The following is a 21,822-nucleotide window of genomic DNA, read 5'->3' on the forward strand; positions in this document are numbered from 1 at the left end:
TTACAACCACCTGCTTTTGTAAAAGACTACTGGTTTTTTCTTTGTTCTTTTTTTTATTTAGCTTTTATTATAATCCAAAAGCTACTCCATCAGCTTGATATCTTCTATGAATAAGTAATATAAATTGGCCTCTGTGTAACCATTATCTGAATATCTAAAAGTATAATATCACAAATAAAAAAGGAGCGAAAAACATTAGAATGGAATGGAAGTTGGTATGAGTGAATTCATGGATGAAAGCTAGCAGGGAGGTGAGAGTATTGAAGCTGAGAGATTGGTCAATGGGGTAAGCTCTATGACCTAGTTTGTCCCGGGGGTTGAATGAACGCAATACGCTTAACTTTCCAACCAAAATGACGTCATTACTGACCCCATTCCTAGTTTTCCTGTTGCCATTACTTCACTCCGATCTAGAACTTTTCTTCTGTCGTTGATATAATCTTATTTCTTTCTTTCTTTCTTTTATGTACACATCATACTGTCATTTTCTTTCCATCAATTTATCCTTCACTCAGACAATCTCAGTTGTATTTCATCATCAACATTATTTAGTTATTGCCCGACATTTCACGAGGGAGCTCATATTCTCAGCTATCCTAGGACACCTTCTGATTTGTCCTCGACCTGGGCCTCTGAATACTTTGATTCAACAAAAACTGTTTATTTCCATTCATTAATAGATTGGAGACAAACATAAATATGTCATTATGTTTTTCACATTTATTTAGGTTTTTATTTTTATTTAAATGAATTTAAATATCAATATTAAATAACTCTTCGATAACCCAATAATCCACACTTGACATTGATAAATAAAAATTACTGCTATGATTTATATTGCGTAAATAAGTGAGCTTGTAAAAATGATATAAAGTCCAGTTTAGTTTAATCTGTACCATTATTCAGACAATGGAATTTCTAAGTTTCAATCCTGTTACCGAAAAATTAACACTAGAGCACGGTGAAATTCCTAAATTAAAAAATAATGATGTGCTAATTCGAGTAGCATATTCTGGTATTTGTGGAACTGACCTTCATATTTTAGACGTAAGATTTACTTTCTTCAAACTTGTTCATTGATGATGACAATTTTCTGAATAAAATTCTCCTCAGGGTTCATTTCCAGCCAAAAAAGATGGTACTTTGATCCTAGGACACGAATTTTCAGGAACTGTTGAAGATATTGGTGATGAAGTGACTGAATTTAAAGTTGGACAAAAAGTTGTCATCGATCCTAATAGTGGTTGCAACAAATGTACCAGTTGTCATGGTGGATGCTATCATTTTTGCACTAAAGGAGGTATTAATAACACCATTGGAATTTTTAAGAATGGAGGATGGGCGACTCACGCTGTCGTGCCTGAAACGCAAGTAATAGATATATATATTTTTTTATGTAATAAATTAAATATAATAAATTAATCAAATAAATTATTGTGATAAAATTCAAAAGGTTCATCACGTACCGGATGATATGGAAATGCATCATGCAGCTTTAGCTGAACCTATGGCATGTATTGCTCACGGATGGGATATAATGAATCCCATTCATGTTGGTAGTCAAATCTTAGTGATTGGAGCTGGGATCATTGGACTGCTTTGGGCTTGTATTCTACACCTACATGGCTTAAGAAAGACTGTGACTATCAGTGAAATTAATGCTGGTCGAAGAGCAGCAGTTCAGAAACTTGGTAAAAATTTTCATTCAATTGTTTCATCAAGTTTGAATTTTAAAAATAAAAAATTTTCTTTGTTACATTGTTTTAGATTTGGATTACAGTGTGTGTAATCCAACAGAATTAAGAGGAAACTTTGATGTTGCTGTTGATTGTAGTGGATCTGCACCAGCTATGGAATCTGCTCTTGCTCGACTCAAACATGGTGGGCGACTTTGTATTTTCGGAGTAGCAAATCCTGCTGCAACAGTATCCATCAATCCGTTCCAGGTAATAATATAATTTGATTTAATATATAATATACAGATATTTTATTAATAAATTTAATCAATAATAAATGAACACAATTTAAGATGTACTTGAAAGAATTAACAATTGCGGGAGTAATTATCGACCCATTTACATTTCCGAAAGGATTGGCATTGGTTCAAGCGATGGCTGCTCGATATTTCAATTATGAAAAATTAGGAATTAAAGTTTACAAACTATCAGAATATAAAGAAGCTCTAGAAGCTCTTCGAACGGGTAAAGTAAGTAAAGCAATGTTTAAATGTTCATAAAAAATACTCGAATAATTTGTTCGAATGTTTTATTGTCAATCATAAAAAAGTTAATAAAAATCGATTGATATTTTACTATAACTATTAATAATAATTTTTTAAAGCATACCACAGATATGTAAGATACAATTGATTTTCTTATATAACCCACATTGCTAATTACTTTTGAGGAAGAATTAGTAATTAAGTGAATACAAAGCGGGTCAAATAAGATATTTAAATTATTATGTGCTTTTATAAGCCTACTTGTTAGATATTTAAAAACCTCATCTCTTGATTAAGAGAAAAATTACATTATGTGAATGATACAGGCTTTTGTGCACAACATATTAAACTTATTCAATAAATCTCACCATTAAAAGATACAGATTAACTTCTTTAATATAAAAATGTATTCCATCAAGATAATACAATTAAAATACACCTTAACCAATCTAATTTGTATATCAAAATAATTAGAATTAAAAAATAAATATTAACCAGGTATATAAACTGAAATTCATTTGTATCTATGATCAAGTATAAAGTTTATATAAAAATTGAGATTCGTTGTTTCTTTAGAATTGTTTACTAAATATTAAAATATTGGTACTGACTGATGAATATATATGAAACTATGATTCCTCTTATTGAGCTAATTATTTCTTTCATAATCATCAATCTTAAATCTGGCATTAATGTATAAAACTTTTGAGATTACTTAGTGCACTTATGAGATACATTATATGTCATTCTACAGGCCAATTTATCTAACACAGAGAAAAATATTATTTAAAATTCTTGATAAAAAATTTTACTGTAAAATATGATTATTATTTTTTTTTACTACAATGTATGAGTAAAAATGTTGTCTTCAAAAATTTTTCTATAAAAATGTACAAAATTTCAATACTTTATAACTTTTCTCTGTGTATATTTAACAATGGTCCGCATATCGATTAATAGAGAGTCTAAACTCAGATCTATGTTATAAAAAATCTTTTCGATGTCATCGATTATCCTATATGACTATTTAAAAGTCATAATTAAACTAATAGTGTCGTAACACTAGAAAATATAAGAAGCCACTTGAGTGTTAAAATTTGATATCCTGTGGACGATAGTAGACCAGGATAATTAATATCTGGTATTGAGGTTTCTGAAACAAACAATTTCAACCCTTAATATTATGAATAATGTTGGCTTTTTCCAAAAAAAAAAAAAAATACAAGATGAGACTTAAAATGGAGACTATTTTGATAGACAAAAACCATCTAATACTTACCTATAAAAGGCGGAAATGATTAAAACAAGAGATATCAAAAGTCCAGATGAAACTGGAATAGCACCAGTTCCGTATTTGGCTTGACCACAAGCAGGCGGGCATACCGGAATAATTGTTTCTGCGAAAATAAATCAACAAAAATCTAATACATGCTTACTAAAACATAAATAAAACTTGAACGATTTCTTGCTGTGTTTTTGCTGAAGCGAAGATACAGGAGAATCAATAAGTAGCCAAATATTATAACTAAAAATATTTATACTACTCGAGGGGAACATTGATTTTATAGCTAATTAAAGGGGAAATAATTAAAGCAGGCAAGAAGAAAATATTTATCTTATAATACAATACTTACCGAAAAGTTCAACAGATGTTTCAGCAGATCCTAATTTATTGGCAGCTTTGCAAATATATTTACCGTATTGTCTTTTTTCAATAGTAATAATACGAATTGTTGTGTCAGTATATTCATCTGCTGTAGCAAAATTAGATATACTATGATGTTGATTGTTAGATAATTCTACGTCATCCTTTAACCATACGATTGCTGGTGGAGGATAAGCCTCAACGTGGCATTCAAGATCCATGTCGAATTGTAAAGCTTGACCTAAGCGAGGACGTGGTGCCCAAATGACTGGTGCAAATTCAACTTCCACATTAATATTACGTCTAGCACCACGACCAACTTTATTTTCAGCAACGCAATAGTATGTTCCACGATCTTCCTTGTTTACTGATGGAATTTTCAGTATATTACCTCTGTCGTAAATAAAAAAAATTATATAAAAGCCTCAGTTGACTGAAAAGGAATTTTGAAAAACCTAACATTACCTATGAATGGAACCTCCTGTAGGTAGGAGAGCATTGTTTTCTCTGCGCCATGAAATTTTAGGGGTGGGATAACCGCCAGCATAACATTCAAGGACTACAGATTCTCCTTCGCTTACAACCACCGCTCGAGTTGAGTTATCGCTGATGAAGGGAGCTCGACGAACTTGCAATTCGACTTCAGCACGAATACGATTATTCAATGAAATTAATACTTGACATTCATAGGTACCAGCATCAGTTTCTTGAATGTCTTTAATCTTGAAAATTATAAAGTCAAGACATTAGTATTAATGTATAACTCATCACAATCAGTAGCCAAATATATTACATTTAATTCTCGAATATTCATGGATATTCAGTTTCTTAAAATAGATGATGGAAAATCACGATGATAAAATTATTTCATACCTGAAGAGTATAACTAGAAGTTGCTGTGTCATATCTGAGAGCAAACCTACTGTCCCTAATAATCAACGTAGTTTTAGACGACAGAGGTATTTGGTCACTGTAAAAAGCTCCTTTTACCATTTTTACCCATAAAACAGGGTAGTCTTGACCATATTGCACAGAGCATGCTAATTCGGCTGTTCCTCCAATATCCTTGATTTGTTCCTGAGATATGTATGATATTGTAGGCGCTCGTTGAGCCGATACTAAAACGATAATTATTCCAGTATATAAAAAATAATATTTGTAAAAATTTTACGCAATATTTCATTGGCTATCGCTGAATTATATTCAAAAAAAAAAAAAATATTGATAATTTTGATAAATAATAAATAAAAATTTTATTTTTAAATCAAAGTTCATCGGAGTCGTGTGGAAAAAAATAACAAAAAACTCATAATCTCCATAGAATCTTGAAAATAAGTTTTCTCAACGAAACTGATCTTATGAACGCTGTACATGAGCAAGTTTACGCGTCGAAAAGTTTTACTGTGTTTCACAATAGTAATTTATAGATAAAAAACATGACTTACTTATTTGTAATAATGCTGCAGCAATAAATAATATTATAGACATTTTGACACGCCCAATGGAAACTATTATTTAAGTAAATTAGCCTCCTGAAATGTAAAGCAAAGATAAAATTTCTATTCCAACGTGTTCTCTAATGAATAAATCAAGATTCTTCGTAATCTCAATAATATATTTACGAAATAATATATTTATTTTATTAAAAAACAATTTTAATCACACACTTTTAGACTTTGAGTTGTTCTACAGATGTTTAAACAACTCCCAAATGATTGTTGACGACACAGCTTGTTAATAAGTACGGCGACTTTGCTCTAAGGACGCGCAACAACGGCTTGTATACAGTTGTCATACACTAAGCGCCCCCATTATTTTAGAATTCAAACAAACTATAAAAATTCTAGCAATATCGATTGTCGGTAAATAAAAAGTCAATTTCTCTATTGGTAAAATATTGCACTGTCAATAAAGTAGAATAAAACCACCAACAATCTAGCGTGCCCTTTAAAATTTTTCGATAAGATCAAAGATATGAAATAGAACTATCTAAATATTTAGTGATAAAATAATTAATTAAACAAGTCTATTATAACAGTAAGATGACCATCGTATCCATGAATAAAGTATTAATTTGAGCTACTTGTTGAATATTTTCATAAAATATTTAGAATGCAGTTGAAATTAGTTGATAATCATCTCAACAAAAAAAATTATCAATAACGTATATCTACAGTCTTTAGTCCTATTAATCATAAAAAATGGTTATATTCACAGAATATAATAGATAATTATCTACACAAATTTGTGCTCTCTTATAAGTGTAACAGAAGTAGTCATTTTCAATAATGAATCAGCAAGAAGTTTACGAGCGAATAAAAATGACAAACCTATTGTGCAGCATAAAGACGCACTATACTATCACAACTATTTCAATGTAGATCTCTTACTCGAGTAATTGCCATCCTTTTGTCGGCCTAACTAAATTAAGAGTTGGCAAACAATAAACGTAATTGCTCCGATTCTTATTAATGACAAGTGACCAATTCTCGTGAGTATTGGTAACGAAACGATTCAATAATTACAAATAAAACGGTACAGAACATGAAGCAAATTCTAAACATTTCAACATGTCATAACGATTTCATAAATATTATAATTTAACTAAAAGGCAAAAAAATAAAATTATTGGTGATGAATCTTACCATTCATATTATGTAAATAACATAGAAGAGAACACTTTTATGATTACATATTTTCCTATCAACAATTGATCAAATATAATATATTGAAAAAAATCATTTAATGATGATAAAATTTGCAAGTAGCTTTTATGATATGTAATGTTTTCACATATGTAACCATAGCGATTACATAAATAACATTGTATTTTTTTTATTATAAATATTTAAACAAAAATGTAAAAAGATGAATTTTACATATCTTATAATATATTTTTGTTTAATACTGATAATTTAATTTTAAAAAATGGCCAGGTATTATACTGTAAAAATGAGCATATCAGGACTGTTTACTTTGCAAACAAATGTCTATAGATATACAGTAACATTAAATTTATTTTTTTATTGCCATCCTCGCATGTTAACAACGCATGGACGAAGCTCCAACTTGACATGTAGTGTCTGTCCAGTCGATTTCAGTTGGTTCCATGCGTTATACTGCTACCAGACTTCTTTTCGAACTCATTCGTGTCGTGTCAAGTACATTTATAATACTTGATATGCTACTTAATTTTGTTATTTACTGAAAGTCATCAAAATATGAATAATTAAAAAAAAAAAATAATTGACAAATCAGTTAATTATCACATAAGTTTGTAAAAATTATAATTTCAATAATTGTTTTGATGATAAAAATTAATGAGGTGTATAAGAATTAAAAAAGGAATATTTAAAGCAACATTCAAGTGATCTAGAGCATTATGTTTATGAATAGTCGAAGCTCCATATAGTTTCCTTGAACTCGAGACACAATGTTATTGATGCGAATTTATTTACTTATTCATCTCTTGTTATTTAAAGTGTGATTACCAGTTATGTGTTGATGTGATTCACAATGTTCAAGTGTTTGTAAAAAAATTATCACTGTAAAATCGATGATCAATGTTGTAAAAAAAGTCAGACATAAAGTCAACAGTGATTGCAAGGTCGAGGAAAATAATTTTCCAACTCATTTACTAGTACTCGGCCTTCTTTTTATACTATCAACTGATGTCCAATTCTCACGACGAGGTATTTGCTGAGAGAAACGGTGTAGTGAGGGAGGACAACGTCCTACAACCACTGCGAGTTCAGGACGATTTTCATTTACCACTTCTTCCTGGACATAGTGATGCAGCTAGTCGTAGTCCAAGCTGCTTTACATGTAGCTCTCCAGCTTCTGTAGAACATCATAATACTGATTCGATGGATGACAAAGTTTCAGTGGAGAGTCAAAGTCAGGTAAAGTTTTTATTTTCATTCATAACTATGGCCAATCTCATATTTTATTGCTGCTAGTTCCTAGTAATCATTTTGCTCATTTATATTCAGGTAGCAGATGTTCGACAACCAAGTGGAAACTCTTTGATACGGCAAATATTTGAAATAAGTCCATCCAAGTCTCACTTGAGTGGTCTTATTCATTCAATCCACACACCGGATAACTCCTCAGCGTCAGGCACCTTACCAAATTCTCCAAATACTCGAAGACCTTCTCCTGCATTAGCAGGACCTGTTTGTTACATCAAGAACAATCTAATATCTGGCGAACTCATGAAAGAAAGTGATAAATCTGTTAGTGATCGAGATAGTTGCTATAAATCTGCAGAAGTTAGCTCCATTGTCGAGATGAAGAATCATAGTCCTAGAAATAATAAAAAAGTCAATTCTGCTACAGTATTTCCTGTCAATTCAGACCTCAGCGTTCGTGAAGCCTTCGGTAAAAGTTTTAAAATAACTATCATTATTTGTTAATGTCTACATTAATCAATGAAAATGTCACACTGTTTTCATGATTATAAAAACTTTTTATTATCTTTTTTTCACACACGCATGTTTTTTTTTTATAATACTTTGTGATATTATTTCTGCTTATTCAGTCTTTTTTTTTTTAATGATAAGTATCACGCAATCTATGTCTTATCTTTCTCCCCTTTCACTTGGATTTGATGTCGATATTTGAATTTAATTATTAATTTTTTAATTAATTAAGCAAGGATAAAATATTTTTAAAATATCCGAAATAATTCCTTCAAAAAATAAACAAGTGACACAAAAAAAAACTATACTTTCACATAATAAGTAAATTATAATAATTTAATATTTAAATCGATCCATTAATATGTCTTTGTTCGATATTAAAAATATTACATGCAATGCATAATACACGTTAGCCTAGATATATATAATTGATATAAATATTGATACAATGTTATTATTTATTTGACTTAAATGAATATTAGCTTGATATAATTAACACAATCATATCGTAGGTCCAAAACTAACACCTGCTATATCAGAAGGTAACTCTCTAGCTATCACTCCAACTCTTGGAGATGGTCCATTTGATAATTCATCAGTTGAAAAATATTCGAATGCACAAAATGGAGCAGCAGGAGGTCCAAATGATAATGATCCAGATCCTGAAACATTATTTTTTCGGTAAGTTACGTACAATATGATATGATACCTATAATAAGAACAAGGCTGTGAGGAAGGCAGTCTAAAAACAGCTGACATGCTTGAAGCTTTTTAAGTATTAATTGAAATGTGTAGGTTCAAACCTATTTGCTTTATACATTCAATGTATCATGTGTCATTCTCACAGTTATGAATTGATTCGTTTTTGCAACAAAGAATAAACTAATCATACGTAATCGATTACTTTCAGGGATGGACGAAGGCGTATTGACATGGTGTTGGTTTATCAAGAAGAAAGCGAAGGCGTTATGACGGAAATTGAATCTAAAAGACGAGAACAAAGACGTGTTTTCCAAGAAAATTTGCTCAAAGAAGGTCTTCAAATGGAATTAGAACCTAAGGAAAATTCATTTGATGGTAGAACTTATTTTCTTAAGCTTCATATTCCCTGGAAAATAAAAATTCAATATGCTGAAGTAATGAATCTTAAACTCATCACCAAACGATTTATTACGATTTCTGTGAAAGCTTGGGTGAGCCATTAAGGAATAAACTCACGCATTATTTATCGACGAGCACAGAATGCCAATTAGTTAATAAATTATAAATTGTAGGGTGACGATGGAAAAAAAGCTAAAAAACAATTTTGGAATAGGCTTAGAGGTTGGCTGGATTGGACGAAAAAAATTCATTCATGGGATCATAAACTTTATCCAGAAGAGCCGAGTTTTTATGATTGTAGAGACTCAGACGATTACGAAAATCGGTAAGAAAGAAATAATTTTTTTAATTAATTGCCAATTGTTTAAATGCCAATTATTTATTGTACAGATTTTTAGTCAAAGATAGAGAAACAGAATACACACCAGCACAACGATCTCAAATAGTCATGCAAATCCTGTCTCGTACACGATACGATGAAGTACATGAAAAATCAGGAATCAAGAGATTGATAGCAGATGGTACCTATCTCGATTGTTTTATCATGCATGATGGTCCCTATGATCGTCCTGGATCAGATGGAGTTTTACTTGATCGACATCTTTTGTATTTAATTTGGGCACGACCTTCACAATGGTAAAAATGCTTTCTTCAACCTAGAATAGATATTGAGCGTAGATTTTATTGATTCGCATACAGTCTAAACCATTATTTATTTATCTTGACATTTAAAGTGACATTTATTGTTAGTTTATCGTTTAATCTTCCCACATAATAATTCGAAATTAAGCCAATACCTCAATTAGATATTAAAATAGAAGGTATCACATAACAAGTCCTATTACTTTTATCTACATCGATTTTTTTTATAGATACACTTATCATCTTTCTAATAATAATAAATGTTATTACAGGTATAAAAAACAACCTTTATGGCTCATTAGAAGATATTTTGGAGAAAAAGTTGCGTTATATTTCGCCTGGCTGGGGTTCTATACGCGTGCTCTTTATCCTCCAGCGATAGTTGGATTACTTTGCTTTTTCTATGGCCTAGGTAGCATGGATGGGCCAGATAATATACCGAGCAGAGAAATTTGTGATATGAATTCAGCTGGAAATATTACACTTTGTCCACTTTGTGATAGAGCATGTAGTTTCCGTACATTAGGCGAGTCTTGCATTTTTTCCAGACTCACTTACCTGTTTGACAATCCTGCTACAGTCTTCTTTGCTATTTTTATGTCATTTTGGGGTAGATAATTTTTAAACAATGTTTTTGAAAAATATTTAACCAAGTAAACATAGTATTTTAATCATTATTTATTGTAGCTACGAGCTTTCTTGAACTTTGGAAACGTCGACAAGCTGTTATTGTTTGGGAATGGGATTTACAAAATGAGGATGGTGATGAGGATCCTCGACCAGAGTTTGAATCATCCGTGAAAACCTTTAGAATAAATCCAGTGACCCGAGAACGTGAGCCTTACATGCCTTTTTGGTCAAAAGCTTGGAGATATATGGCAACTGGTTCACTAGTTTTCTTCATGGTAATTACTGCAATCGATCGTTATAGTTTAAAAATAGATTTGCAATTTTCAATTAATTCTAGAGAAAAAAAATTTTTTTTTAATTATATGATTATTTTTATTAGATTTGTATCGTTCTTGGTGCTGTACTTGGAACTATAATTTATCGAATATCATTAGTGACAGTTGTATATGGTGGAGAAACCTACTTTTTTCAGAAACATGCAAAAATTATTACCTCTATGACTGCTGCTCTTCTTAACTTGATCATTATTATGATACTCACACGTATTTACCAACGTTTAGCCAAATGGATGGTTAATATGGAGAATCCACGAACACAAACGGAATATGAAGATAGTTTTACCTTTAAAATATTTATATTTGAATTTGTAAACTTCTACTCATCACTTATCTACATAGCATTTTTTAAGGTAAGATATCGTAAAGAATCAAATTTATTCATTATATTAAGATAAAATGATTTGTAGGGGCGGTTTTATGTTCATCCTGGTGATAAAGATGCTCGAGCATCAGAATTTTATCGAATAAAAACCGACGTATGTGATCCTGCCGGATGTCTTTCAGAGCTTTGTATTCAACTAGCTATAATTATGGTTGGTAAGCAAGTATTTAATAATTTTATGGAAATTTTATCGCCAAAAATGTGGAATTGGTGGAGAAAAAGAACTCACGTAGCCGCTACAAAAGATCACGAAAGGCCGTACACATCATGGGAGCAGAATTATCAATTACAAGATCCTGGAAGACTTGCACTATTTGATGAATATCTCGAAATGAGTATGAATAATATTTATTAATATGTTCTAACATTATTTTATAATTTATCCAGTAACATTTAAAGATACTATTTATTACTTACAGTACTGCAGTATGGTTTTGTAACCCTTTTTGTAGCTGCCTTTCCTTTGGCTCCATTATTTGCACTTTTAAATAATATCGGAGAAATCAGGCTAGATGCTTATAAGATGATAAAAGAAGCTCGTAGACCTTTAGCTGAACGAGTTGAAGATATTGGAGCATGGTATGGAATACTTAAAGGTGTGACTTATGCTGCAGTGGTTTCTAATGCTTTCGTAATTGCCTACACCTCTGACTTTATACCTAGAAGTGTTTATACCTTTGTTTACTCCAAAACCAATGATCTAGTTGGATATATTGATAGTTCATTAAGTGATTTTAATACTTCTGACTACCGTGAAGACATGGTTAGTCAATCAATTAAAAAACCAGAGATATGTCAGTATCGAGGCTATAGAAACGGTCCTAATAGTGATGATCCTTATGGTCTTAGTCCTCAGTACTGGCATGTATTTGCAGCCAGACTTGCTTTCGTTGTGGTTTTTGAGCACGTGGTAAGAAATTATAATTAAAAAAATATTGTAATTATCACGACGGATATTTTTTCATCAATTATTAATTTTCATTAGGTGTTTGCATTGACTGGAATAATGAGTTATGTAATCCCAGAAACACCGAGTGCAGTAACAACTCAGCGAGCTCGTGAGAAACTTTTAGCACAAGAGGCAAAATATGAAAAAGGATTTAAAGGTAAAGACGATGATGATGAATTAATGAGCGTATTGAGGGAAGCTGGTGGTACTCTTGGACGACATGGTGTTAGACGAGGTAGTGTGGCAAGACGATTTAGCAAGCTAAGTGATACTCTTGATGCCCATGTAGAAATAAATATGAAACAACAAAGGATTAGTGATGCTTCAGGTGCCTGGGAAACAAATTAATATAATTTAAGTAAAACTAAGAGATTGTTGTATATTTTTTAAGCTCTCTGCTGCCAAAGAATTATTTTTATATGTACATTTAAAGACTGTGCGAATCGCAAAGGATACAAACTAGTCAAGAATAAACATGTAATATATGCAGGGAAGTTTCTTCTTAAAAATAATTGATTATGTGTATAGATATATCACAGTACAAAGAATTATTTGGTGATTATTTGTTGATTATATTTGTTGGAATTTTGTTGGATATTTAACACTGATGATGATTGAAAAATGATGCACGTTGAGATTTTATAAATTATGGAAAACTGACTGAAGTATTTTATCAATTTAAATGACTCTCGTTAACCACAGATATATATAGACATTTATATATTTATCGATGAAAATGTTGATCACGTTTTAAAGCAATATTTATAAATTATTTTAAGATAGTTATATACATTCCAAATATTATAAATTGCAGTGAGATTGAATTAATTGATAAATAAAAAAATTCGTTAAATACTACACAATATAATTTTTTTATTTAACATAACTCAGATATTCCAATGTATCATTATTAGCATTCAAATATTATTTAATTATAATAACTAATTCAACATAATAATGTATTTATTATAGTATACATTTATATAACCGATTATCTTTCTTCAATTCTTGAATTCATCATTTCATTTCAATGTATTATTAATCTTTTATTAGTTTACGATACGACTTGTAGTCGTTAACGTACCAACATTCTCACACAATATCATAAACAGCTTTCAACTTTAATCTAAAACATCTAATTTACAATATTATATATCCCCATGTAATAATGTATCACAGTTGTAATGGAGAAGGATTAAAAAGACCCCATAAATGTTAATGAGAAATATAGTTTAAAAGAACCGAAGAACATTTTTACTTTACTCGATTATCAAACACATTTTGTAACATTTAGAGTATTTACTTCTTTTTTCATTTATTCTACTAATATATTTTATAATTTTTTTCTGGTAAAATATACAATTCTATATCATATGGGACCATCATTTCATTATTAAATCTAATTTAGTGGATTTATTTATACCATCTACTAAAAATCTACCAATTACATTTCTACACTTATACAAAAAATATCTAAAAATATATTTTACAAGTTATAACAGTCTGCATCCCTTTGAAAAATAAACCTTCGATGAAATGAAAGTTTTCGTACATTGAGAATTAAGAGATATAAAATTATGTATGTATAATTTTTCATTTTTTCCAATTCTGTTGTTTTCACAAAGTTTTTTATTTATCACTCACAAGGAATGTTAAAAATAATTAAATCATCACCATTCGGTTTCGTTATTCAAGTCGATGTATAATTACAAATATTGTGTAAATTTCTTATTGTGCGCACATTACATATGAACATGATTACCAAAAGGAAAAAAATATTCCTCACATTTCTTTCTTACTTGTATTGCGCATATTTAATTTATATACATTACTAAAACTGTATTCATTCAAAAGACGAAAAATTTACTTTACCCGATTGTATTACCACAGTGTGAGCAATTTAACTAGGACCTGGTGGGGCATTGAAGCTGAACATGGTTGCTGGCGGACGTCCTGGCAGCGGTTTTGGTGGTAATCTAGGTGTCACTGAACCATTTGGCTGGGTGGGTGGCAGCTTCGTTGGACTAGGGCTATTAAAAGACATATAACGCCTTGGATGTGATGTTTGATTAGTGTTTGTTCCTTCAAGAGTAGAATTTCGCCTGGCCAACAGTGCTGAAGTGCTAGGATTTAATGTGCATGGTAATCTAGGAGGAAGAGTAATTGGTGGCACATCTTTTCTTGGTGGAAGTGGAGGTGGTGGTGATGTTCCTTCTCGAGGAGGAAGTATAGGTGCATTTGGTGCTTGACGTGCCTAAAAATAATTATCAAATAATTAATTCCATTCAATTTTATAAATTAAAACAAAAAAAAAAATTATTGATACTTACTTGCTGCGGTGATTCACTAATAGAACTCTCACGTCTTCGGTGACATCGTGGAGGTAAAGGAGGTGGTGGTTGCGTAAGAGGTGCGTGACTAGGTGATGTTGGAGTTGGTAATGCAGCACCTGGACTACTGCCGGAGGATGTGAGACCAGTAAGAGCACTCATTCCTCCGATTGTTCCAGAATTAAATCCAAAATGCGTTTGAGATTGATGATGAGAAGGAAGATGACCTGGAGATCCAAATTGTGGACTATTGCCCGGAGAAAGGCCCGATATACTCAGTGGTCCTGGTGATCCAGGTAGTGGTCCGCTACCTACAAAAAACCGAAGGTAATTTTAAAGAAACATTTCAAAATGCTTAAAAGATATTAAATGGAATATTGATTAATATACCTAACAAGACAGGCGCAAAAACACTGTGATCACTTGAGTGGATAGTATTCTGTGAGGTATGAGGTGGAGTTTCAGGTAATTCTGTCGGTGGATCTGGAGTCGGATCATGTAACCGAACACTAGAAGCCACAGCCTGAAGTGGTGCTGGCAGTTTTCCACTCATACTTCGTGCTTTGATTCCAGGTGATTTAAGATTTAGATCTGGCCATTTCCTAGGAACTCGTGGAGGTTGTCGACATCCTCGTGGTTCAACTTCCAAACTTTTATTATAAAGATAATTACTAATATCAGCATCTTTCATGGTGGGATCAAAAGGACATAAATTTTCTAAAAAATGCCTGATTCTTGGTTCAGTGGATAGACAATAAGGTTGATTCTGATACTGTTGAATTTCGCCTGTTATTTCGGCAACTTTTCGTCGTTTGCTGAAATTTATTAACTCCGGACTACCAGGAAGATAATCTGGATTTCCTTCTTCAATGTGAAGAATATTTGTCAGGTACATGCCAAAGAATGGTACACATGGCGGATTAATAGAGCGCAATTTTTCTTGATATTTTCTAAAATGATCATTATTTAATTCCCGAGCTTCTTCCAAGGCTTTCTCAAGTCTAGCAGGAATTTGCTGAAATTTTTAAAAATAAACCATGTATTAAATTTTTGAATAGTTAATTATACTATAAAAATAATTATAAATGTCTTTACTTGAAATGTAAATTTCAATCTATAAACTGAAGCTGATCCCATTGCACTAACAATTGCCAATACTCCATTAAAATTATTTAAATCTTGCAACACCATCATTATTTCAATTGCTCGAGATACAATAGCTACCCTTTCTTCGAGATTTTCTGCCTCTACGATAGTTTTTTCGAGCCATCTCGTAAAATTTGTTGTATGTTTAATCATTTTTAATAAATTCGGTGATGTTTTTTCTTTATCTTTTTTTGTCCATACCGAGCCAACTAATTCTGATGGTTTTACTGTTCTGTATAATTCAAATTCTAGTAGAGTTAATTGTCTCGCTAATTCAATAGGGTGTAACTGTAAATGAAAATTTTGAGTTAAAGAAGTATAATGCAATGCATATTACTAATAAACTGAAACAGTATAAAAAAAAATTCAATTTACCGTAAGTATTCCCCATTCTTCTTCAGGAACTTTTAGATGCCATTCAATAGACGGTGGAGATTTTTCAAAGCTAAATGTTATGGGTCTTTGCTCTGAGGGTTCACATTTTCTTTGTACAATTTTTATAACTGAGTCTACCCATTTTCTCATTGATTTACCATTTACAGTATCCAGAAAAGATTGCAATTTTTCTAAAAGGTTTCTATCTCGTTCAAAGTCATAAAAATGATGATCGACCTTTAAAAAAGGAATGAATAAAATTTAATTATTAACATAAAAACGATAAAAAATTAAAAATAACTTACCCAATGTCTCAAAACATTGAGTACTCTAAATTGCACAGGTTGACAAAATTCTTTGCGATATCGTTTCCAGTCTTCTCTTGCAGTTGCTTTACAACCACTTGGTTTTTCTTCTTCTCCATAAACTAATGATGGCTCAGGTATTTCAAATCGTTCTATCAATAAAGCAAGTAGTTCTTGAGGTGAACAAAAACTCCTACAAGTACAAATATGAAGTCAATATCTTGTATTGAGCAATTAATTCTGCTAATTTAGTACAACTTACCTATAAGTTGTAAGGAATGTTCGTACAAATGCCGGATCTGCGTAAATATGGTATGTAAGCCTTTCAACAAGTTTTACTAGTGTAGCACCTTTTATCAACGGTACACCGCCATTTTCTCTCGCTTCTAGTACTAGATTCTCAGGACAATCTTGTTTAGCAAATTTATATAAATGTGGTGGTGGTAACCTTAGCGGATGCTTTCTTTCTTCATCCAACAAGATGCTGTCTAATGTTCTTTCCAACATACTTTTTGTATTTAACATTACGAGATCCGCCATCCAACTATTTTTGTCTTCCATAGATTTTGCCACAAGTGTAACATTTGGATGATCTCTTGGAGCAATTTCAAAGGCATTTTTCAATTCTATCATAAAAAAAACCAATGAAATTAAATTAATTTACAGAATAAAATTTAAATAAATTTTATAAGTAATTTTGTAATTAATAAAGCTTACCGTCAGTATCTTCTTTATCTATAATATCTACTTTTCTAATAAAAAATCTTTCTTTCAGCCGTAGTTCACCTTGATGTGCAGGATGACTACCGCCAACACCAACAGCCGCAACACTCACACTCACTCGTTTACCACTACTAGGTTTACATAAAACCAACAATCCATCAAACAATAAGGCTTTCCTTTCAGTCTGTCTTCGACCATTACTAGCAACTTTTACTAAAATATCTTCTCTAATAAATTCATTGCAACATTGTCCAATATCTTTCTGGTCCCAACCATCAACAGTTTTCTGGAGCTCACTGGTTTTTTCCAGTGCCGCATGCCTTCTTGCTCGACTTTGCATACGCAGCCCAGTGTCTTTTTTTGGATGACTTGCAACACATTTTAAAAGCTCCATTTGCAAAGGCCGTAACAATCCTTGAACTTGTTCTAACGTTTCACTATCCTCTATGTTTGGTGTACGTTTATGTAATACCTGTAAAATCATTTGAAATTTTTTTATTGACTCTATTTTTATTTTATTTCGAGGCATTAATTTATTTACCTCAATATATTCAAAATATAAAAAACAATGCCAGACTGGCTGTAATAATAATTTTGGCAAGTAATATTTAACAGCTTCTTTAAAACCATGACCAGCAGCTCGTAATGCTGCATTCGCCTCTGGCCTTGATAACAACTTGGTCAAAACTTCTCGACTAGCTGGACTATTCATATCCTTTGCATACCTATCAAAATACCAGTGATTGTAAATATCGTTTGAGATGTTGATAAATAACAAATAATAGAAAAGAAAAATTTACTTTATATACACGTCAAATTCAGCCGCTTCAGCTAACTCTTCAAAACAAGAACCAACTGTAGGTGTTTGTCTTTCTTCAGTAATCTCCATAATATCTTCAAGACTACCTAATAACGTAACTGTCACCTCATATATATCCATAATATTACTAAAAAGTGTTTCTAATTCATTTCGATCTTGTGCAAGTTTAGCTATTTCTTCTCTAAATACCTATAAAAAATTTTACATTAAAAAACGAACGATTTTATACAGAAAAATATATAATATTTATTGTGAATATTACTTTAATTATCATATATAAATCTCGAAGATAATGTCGTTCGTCATGAATGAGATCGCGCACAGATTCTTCATACGTTTGAGATACTACAGCACCCAAACTGCTTTGTGGTCCTTCTATGCATTCATCTTGATAAAACATATCCATCAGTACCTGACAAATAAATAAATAAAAGATACAATTTAAATTTATTATATTTATATAAAGTTTGAATACACATAATATAATTCCTATATGTAATGAGTTTTTTAAATGTATAAAACTGGTTGACAAATGACAATTTCAAAAAGCGTAAAAAGAAAAATTATGCTTGTCATGTAACTAGTAAAGTCTCGTATATAAATGAACTATTTCTAAGCGTTTATAAGTACATACCACCTGAAACCGCATAAACGATGGAGAAACATGGTTGGTGTGTCGATTATATGTTTTTGGAAAGCATGTAATCAAGCAGAGAACATATGCAGCCACAATTAACATGTGACTAATTTCTAACATGACCAATTGGAAATTGAATTTATTTCATCTTATAATTATCAATATTATTAATTTAAAAATTTTGTGAGTAAGCTCATTAATAGTTGCTAATAATAATAATGATTGAAAAGTGAATTCAAAAAACTATTTTAATTGAAGCTGTAATTTTTAGTTGTAAGTCAAAGTAATATAAATTGAAAGCTGTTTCAACTATTCTATTAGATTATTAAAGTACATAATATCCTTTAATTTGTGAATAAATCATTTAAAAATGTGCAACGCAAAGACAAAAGTTTAATAAGTTGGACAAGCCTTTAAAATAAAATAAATTTAAATTATTTCTTACCATATCTGCATACATAGCAACCCGTATATCTTCACATGAAATTTCAACGTGATGTATATTTTTTACATAATTTCCAGCCAACTGAAATAAAGTAGATATTAATTTATTGAAAGTTACATCGATAAGAATATCTTTCTTACATGATACGAACTTTTAATATATCAGCAGAAATATACTCCAACACTCCGACGACAAAAAGGCTGACTTGAGAATCAATCTTATGCTGTATGACTTCCTAAATTTAAAAGAAAACCGTTATTTATTTATCAAATACAATTTTGGAGTAAATAATAATTACCTTTTGAAGTAGCTGATGAATTTTGTCAACAGGAAGAACCAATGGTGATTTCTTTTTCCCCTTCTCCAATGCATCTCTGGCATCCCTGAGGGCCCATCTATCAATTGGAGTAGGAAAAGTTTTTCTTACTCTTTCCTCGATGTCTTGAGGAGTATGAGGAGGTGGATGACCACATAGCATGCCCAGCATCCTCAAGATGAGACTTTCAACATAGTCTAACGCATCTTGTCTAGCTTCTAAACTAGGATGTACTTGTTCTAATACCTAAAAAAAATAGCAAATTCATTTAATTTCTTTAATTCATATATATTTAACTTAGAATTAAATGTAGGCGGACCTTTCTAAGAGAGTTAACAAAGACTCCCTTCCACTTCTCCTCTTTCTCAAAGTTGTAGCCTGACGACTCGCCCACAACTGACGCCGGTGGTAGGGGCATATCACCGGGAGTATTGTTCCACGTTACACGTGAATTATTAAATATCCAGAAATACTAAAAAAATGTTCGTTTACAAGTACAATAATTTCTGATCGTTGTCGACTTCGTTGTCGTTGTCAGCATCATTATTGTCGTCGTAGGTTTTGTCATAATCGTCATCATAGATATGATATCATTCATCAAATTAATATAAGGACTGCTATTTCTTAAGACAAATATTATCTAGGACCTTTTGTTATTGAATTTATTGTAAGACGATTATTCTCGTAAAATTTTCGAAACTTAAACTGATCAAACTGTATTCTCTTATTGAGGAATATTTAGTTTACATTTTTCTCAAGCGAAAAAATAAAAATTGTAATTGTCATTATCTCCATAATTATTATCATGATAATAGTCACCAAGTAGACATTACTGAAACTCTATCACTCCATCTGATTATAATATAAAACACAATGACTGAAGAGTTGAAAAATATATTATTGCTGATTGTCCTTAAGTGTGTTTTCGTTGAGGATCATCTGGATTGTGTCTTTTCTAACAAGTTTCACTGAATACACACAAATGAAACGCGATAGGTCACAAATATTTGGCTTTTCTAAGCTCTCAAAAAATTTATTTGTATTTTGTAGTTTCGATTAGCAGTCTCTACATTAATCACCAATGTTTGTACGTAATGGAATCTCACACTCACTCGTCGTTGTTGGTCTTCGTGGACGATGATTTACGACAAACATAAGCAACAGCAACAGCATTGCCACCATTACAGAGATAGCGGCAGCCAACAACACGATCGTAGACAGAGGGACAAGGAACGGTGATATTGTTGAGGAGGAAGAGTGTGAGTAACGAGTAATGGGAGAGCACCACTGCTGTCATTGCCTCTGCATCTTCTAAACACACTTGTAAACGATCAATACTACAAAATTCACTGATTACTCAATCACTTAGCTCGTTTCTTCACTATTTGACATTATTGTTAGAAACTTTATCGAGATTATTAAACGTCTATCGATCCCTTAAGTGTCCAATGGCGACGACACTTTTGGACACTCTCAATCACGGTCGTTAAATTGCTCATGCCAGTCGTGTCGTATCGATGCAAGGAGAAATTTCTACATATTTGTGTATAGTATTCACCAACTTACCGACCAAGTTCTCAAATAATTAAAACGTGACCATCTATGACCCACGCCCTATTTTTATACAATTATAGTTTTTAGTTTGTTTTTTATATTTTTTAAGTATCTGAAAAAATATAATCTATTGTAAATATAAAATTAATTGTGAAGCAATTGTAGATTTACTTAAAATCTTACTATGTATGTATATCGTTAAACAAATTACATGTTGTTGCTACTCCAGAAGTATGAGATAAGATTAATTTACAAAATATTGAAGATGATGATGAAATCGGAGTAAGAATTTATTCACTACACATGATTTTCTGATTTCATTCCAACAAATGCATATCATATTCTATTAACCTTTTTAAATAGTTCAGACAAAAATAAGTTTCATATAATTTATAAAAGTTTGTGTACAGTGAATTAAAAGTTTTTATGCAGCAAAAAATTGTTTAAATGCATTAAATTGTCTGAAAAATTTCAAGAAAATCTCTTATTGCTGAAATTTTTATCAGATAGACGCTAATAATTATACTCCGAATCAATGCCATTGTCTGAATGACAACAAGCTCCAAAATGAATAACTCTTTAAATTTATTTACCAAACGTTTAGACAATTTGGAGTTTAATTGTCTTAAAATTAAAAGGTTATAATTATAATTTATACACAATTTGAATATCACCGGTATTATTTAAACATTTTTTTAAATTTATTGTTATTCTTAGATGTTTATCTGTAATACCATCCTATCTTCCAGCTCGTGTTCATTTTAGTTCATCTGGACAATTTTTAAGTTCAGGGGGCGCTACTTGTGCACACCAAGTTCCCCCTCTCCTTCCAATGTATACTA

At 31.3% G+C, this 21,822-nt stretch overlaps 4 protein-coding genes across 5 annotated transcripts; 2 read left to right on the top strand and 2 right to left on the bottom strand.

The window, feature by feature from the left end:
* The first annotated feature begins 880 nt into the window (after window positions 1-880).
* LOC118068627 (D-altritol 5-dehydrogenase-like) lies at window positions 881-2,317 on the top strand. The gene is made up of 5 exons (XM_035086151.1): window positions 881-1,047; window positions 1,114-1,371; window positions 1,454-1,691; window positions 1,768-1,946; window positions 2,030-2,317. The coding sequence occupies exons 1-5, from the start codon at window positions 910-912 to the stop codon at window positions 2,234-2,236; spliced, it is 1,020 nt and encodes a 339-aa protein (XP_034942042.1). The 5' UTR covers window positions 881-909; the 3' UTR covers window positions 2,237-2,317.
* A 485-nt stretch (window positions 2,318-2,802) lies between these two features.
* Window positions 2,803-5,628, bottom strand: Lac (Lachesin). Of its 2 annotated transcripts, none has more exons than XM_035086137.1 (7): window positions 5,489-5,628; window positions 5,312-5,398; window positions 4,740-4,984; window positions 4,332-4,588; window positions 3,856-4,259; window positions 3,501-3,618; window positions 2,803-3,374 (listed from the first exon to the last, which is right to left on the bottom strand). In XM_035086137.1, the coding sequence occupies exons 2-7, from the start codon at window positions 5,352-5,354 to the stop codon at window positions 3,353-3,355; spliced, it is 1,089 nt and encodes a 362-aa protein (XP_034942028.1). In that variant the 5' UTR covers window positions 5,355-5,398; window positions 5,489-5,628; the 3' UTR covers window positions 2,803-3,352. The 2 variants fall into 2 exon arrangements, with proteins under 2 accessions (XP_034942028.1, XP_034942020.1); XM_035086129.1 differs by having other exon boundaries at window positions 5,534-5,623.
* A 1,359-nt stretch (window positions 5,629-6,987) lies between these two features.
* On the top strand, window positions 6,988-13,182 carry LOC118070003 (anoctamin-4). Its single transcript, XM_035088407.1, has 12 exons — window positions 6,988-7,768; window positions 7,859-8,246; window positions 8,800-8,968; window positions 9,198-9,480; window positions 9,562-9,713; window positions 9,779-10,024; window positions 10,303-10,640; window positions 10,718-10,935; window positions 11,040-11,348; window positions 11,406-11,715; window positions 11,800-12,290; window positions 12,366-13,182. The coding sequence occupies exons 1-12, from the start codon at window positions 7,538-7,540 to the stop codon at window positions 12,675-12,677; spliced, it is 3,447 nt and encodes a 1,148-aa protein (XP_034944298.1). The 5' UTR covers window positions 6,988-7,537; the 3' UTR covers window positions 12,678-13,182.
* Window positions 13,183-14,071: 889 nt separating this feature from the next.
* On the bottom strand, window positions 14,072-21,300 carry Sos (Son of sevenless). Its single transcript, XM_035088395.1, has 17 exons — window positions 21,164-21,300; window positions 20,539-21,092; window positions 19,746-19,898; window positions 19,409-19,672; window positions 19,262-19,345; window positions 19,111-19,191; window positions 18,291-18,440; window positions 18,009-18,217; window positions 17,750-17,933; window positions 17,203-17,680; window positions 16,748-17,111; window positions 16,486-16,678; window positions 16,181-16,417; window positions 15,755-16,093; window positions 15,050-15,674; window positions 14,660-14,970; window positions 14,072-14,583 (listed from the first exon to the last, which is right to left on the bottom strand). The coding sequence occupies exons 3-17, from the start codon at window positions 19,842-19,844 to the stop codon at window positions 14,230-14,232; spliced, it is 3,972 nt and encodes a 1,323-aa protein (XP_034944286.1). The 5' UTR covers window positions 19,845-19,898; window positions 20,539-21,092; window positions 21,164-21,300; the 3' UTR covers window positions 14,072-14,229.
* Window positions 21,301-21,822: the final 522 nt, after the last annotated feature.

The sequence above is a fragment of the Chelonus insularis genome, unplaced genomic scaffold (assembly GCF_013357705.1).
Source record: "Chelonus insularis isolate UGA/USDA-ARS -01 unplaced genomic scaffold, ASM1335770v1 contig_128_pilon, whole genome shotgun sequence".
Lineage (NCBI taxonomy): Eukaryota > Metazoa > Arthropoda > Insecta > Hymenoptera > Braconidae > Chelonus > Chelonus insularis.

Excerpts from the sequence above, each read along its gene's own strand:
- LOC118068627 (XM_035086151.1), top strand. The coding sequence starts at position 910 with ATGGAATTTCTAAGTTTCAATCCTGTTACCGAAAAATTAACACTAGAG. Across the intron at positions 1,048-1,113 it reads CTGACCTTCATATTTTAGAC|GGTTCATTTCCAGCCAAAAA; the intron begins GTAAGATTTACT and ends AATTCTCCTCAG. Across the intron at positions 1,947-2,029 it reads TATCCATCAATCCGTTCCAG|ATGTACTTGAAAGAATTAAC; the intron begins GTAATAATATAA and ends ACACAATTTAAG.
- Lac (XM_035086137.1), bottom strand. The coding sequence starts at position 5,354 with ATGTCTATAATATTATTTATTGCTGCAGCATTATTACAAATAA. Across the intron at positions 4,260-4,331 it reads ACAGGAGGTTCCATTCATAG|AGGTAATATACTGAAAATTC; the intron begins GTAATGTTAGGT and ends TATTTACGACAG. Across the intron at positions 3,619-3,855 it reads AACATCTGTTGAACTTTTCG|AAACAATTATTCCGGTATGC; the intron begins GTAAGTATTGTA and ends TTATTTTCGCAG.
- LOC118070003 (XM_035088407.1), top strand. The coding sequence starts at position 7,538 with ATGTCCAATTCTCACGACGAGGTATTTGCTGAGAGAAACGGTGTAGTG. Across the intron at positions 8,969-9,197 it reads CCTGAAACATTATTTTTTCG|GGATGGACGAAGGCGTATTG; the intron begins GTAAGTTACGTA and ends GATTACTTTCAG. Across the intron at positions 10,641-10,717 it reads TATTTTTATGTCATTTTGGG|CTACGAGCTTTCTTGAACTT; the intron begins GTAGATAATTTT and ends TATTTATTGTAG.
- Sos (XM_035088395.1), bottom strand. The coding sequence starts at position 19,844 with ATGCCCCTACCACCGGCGTCAGTTGTGGGCGAGTCGTCAGGCTACAAC. Across the intron at positions 18,218-18,290 it reads ATTTATATATGATAATTAAA|GTATTTAGAGAAGAAATAGC; the intron begins GTAATATTCACA and ends AATTTTTTATAG. Across the intron at positions 14,584-14,659 it reads TTAGTGAATCACCGCAGCAA|GCACGTCAAGCACCAAATGC; the intron begins GTAAGTATCAAT and ends AATTATTTTTAG.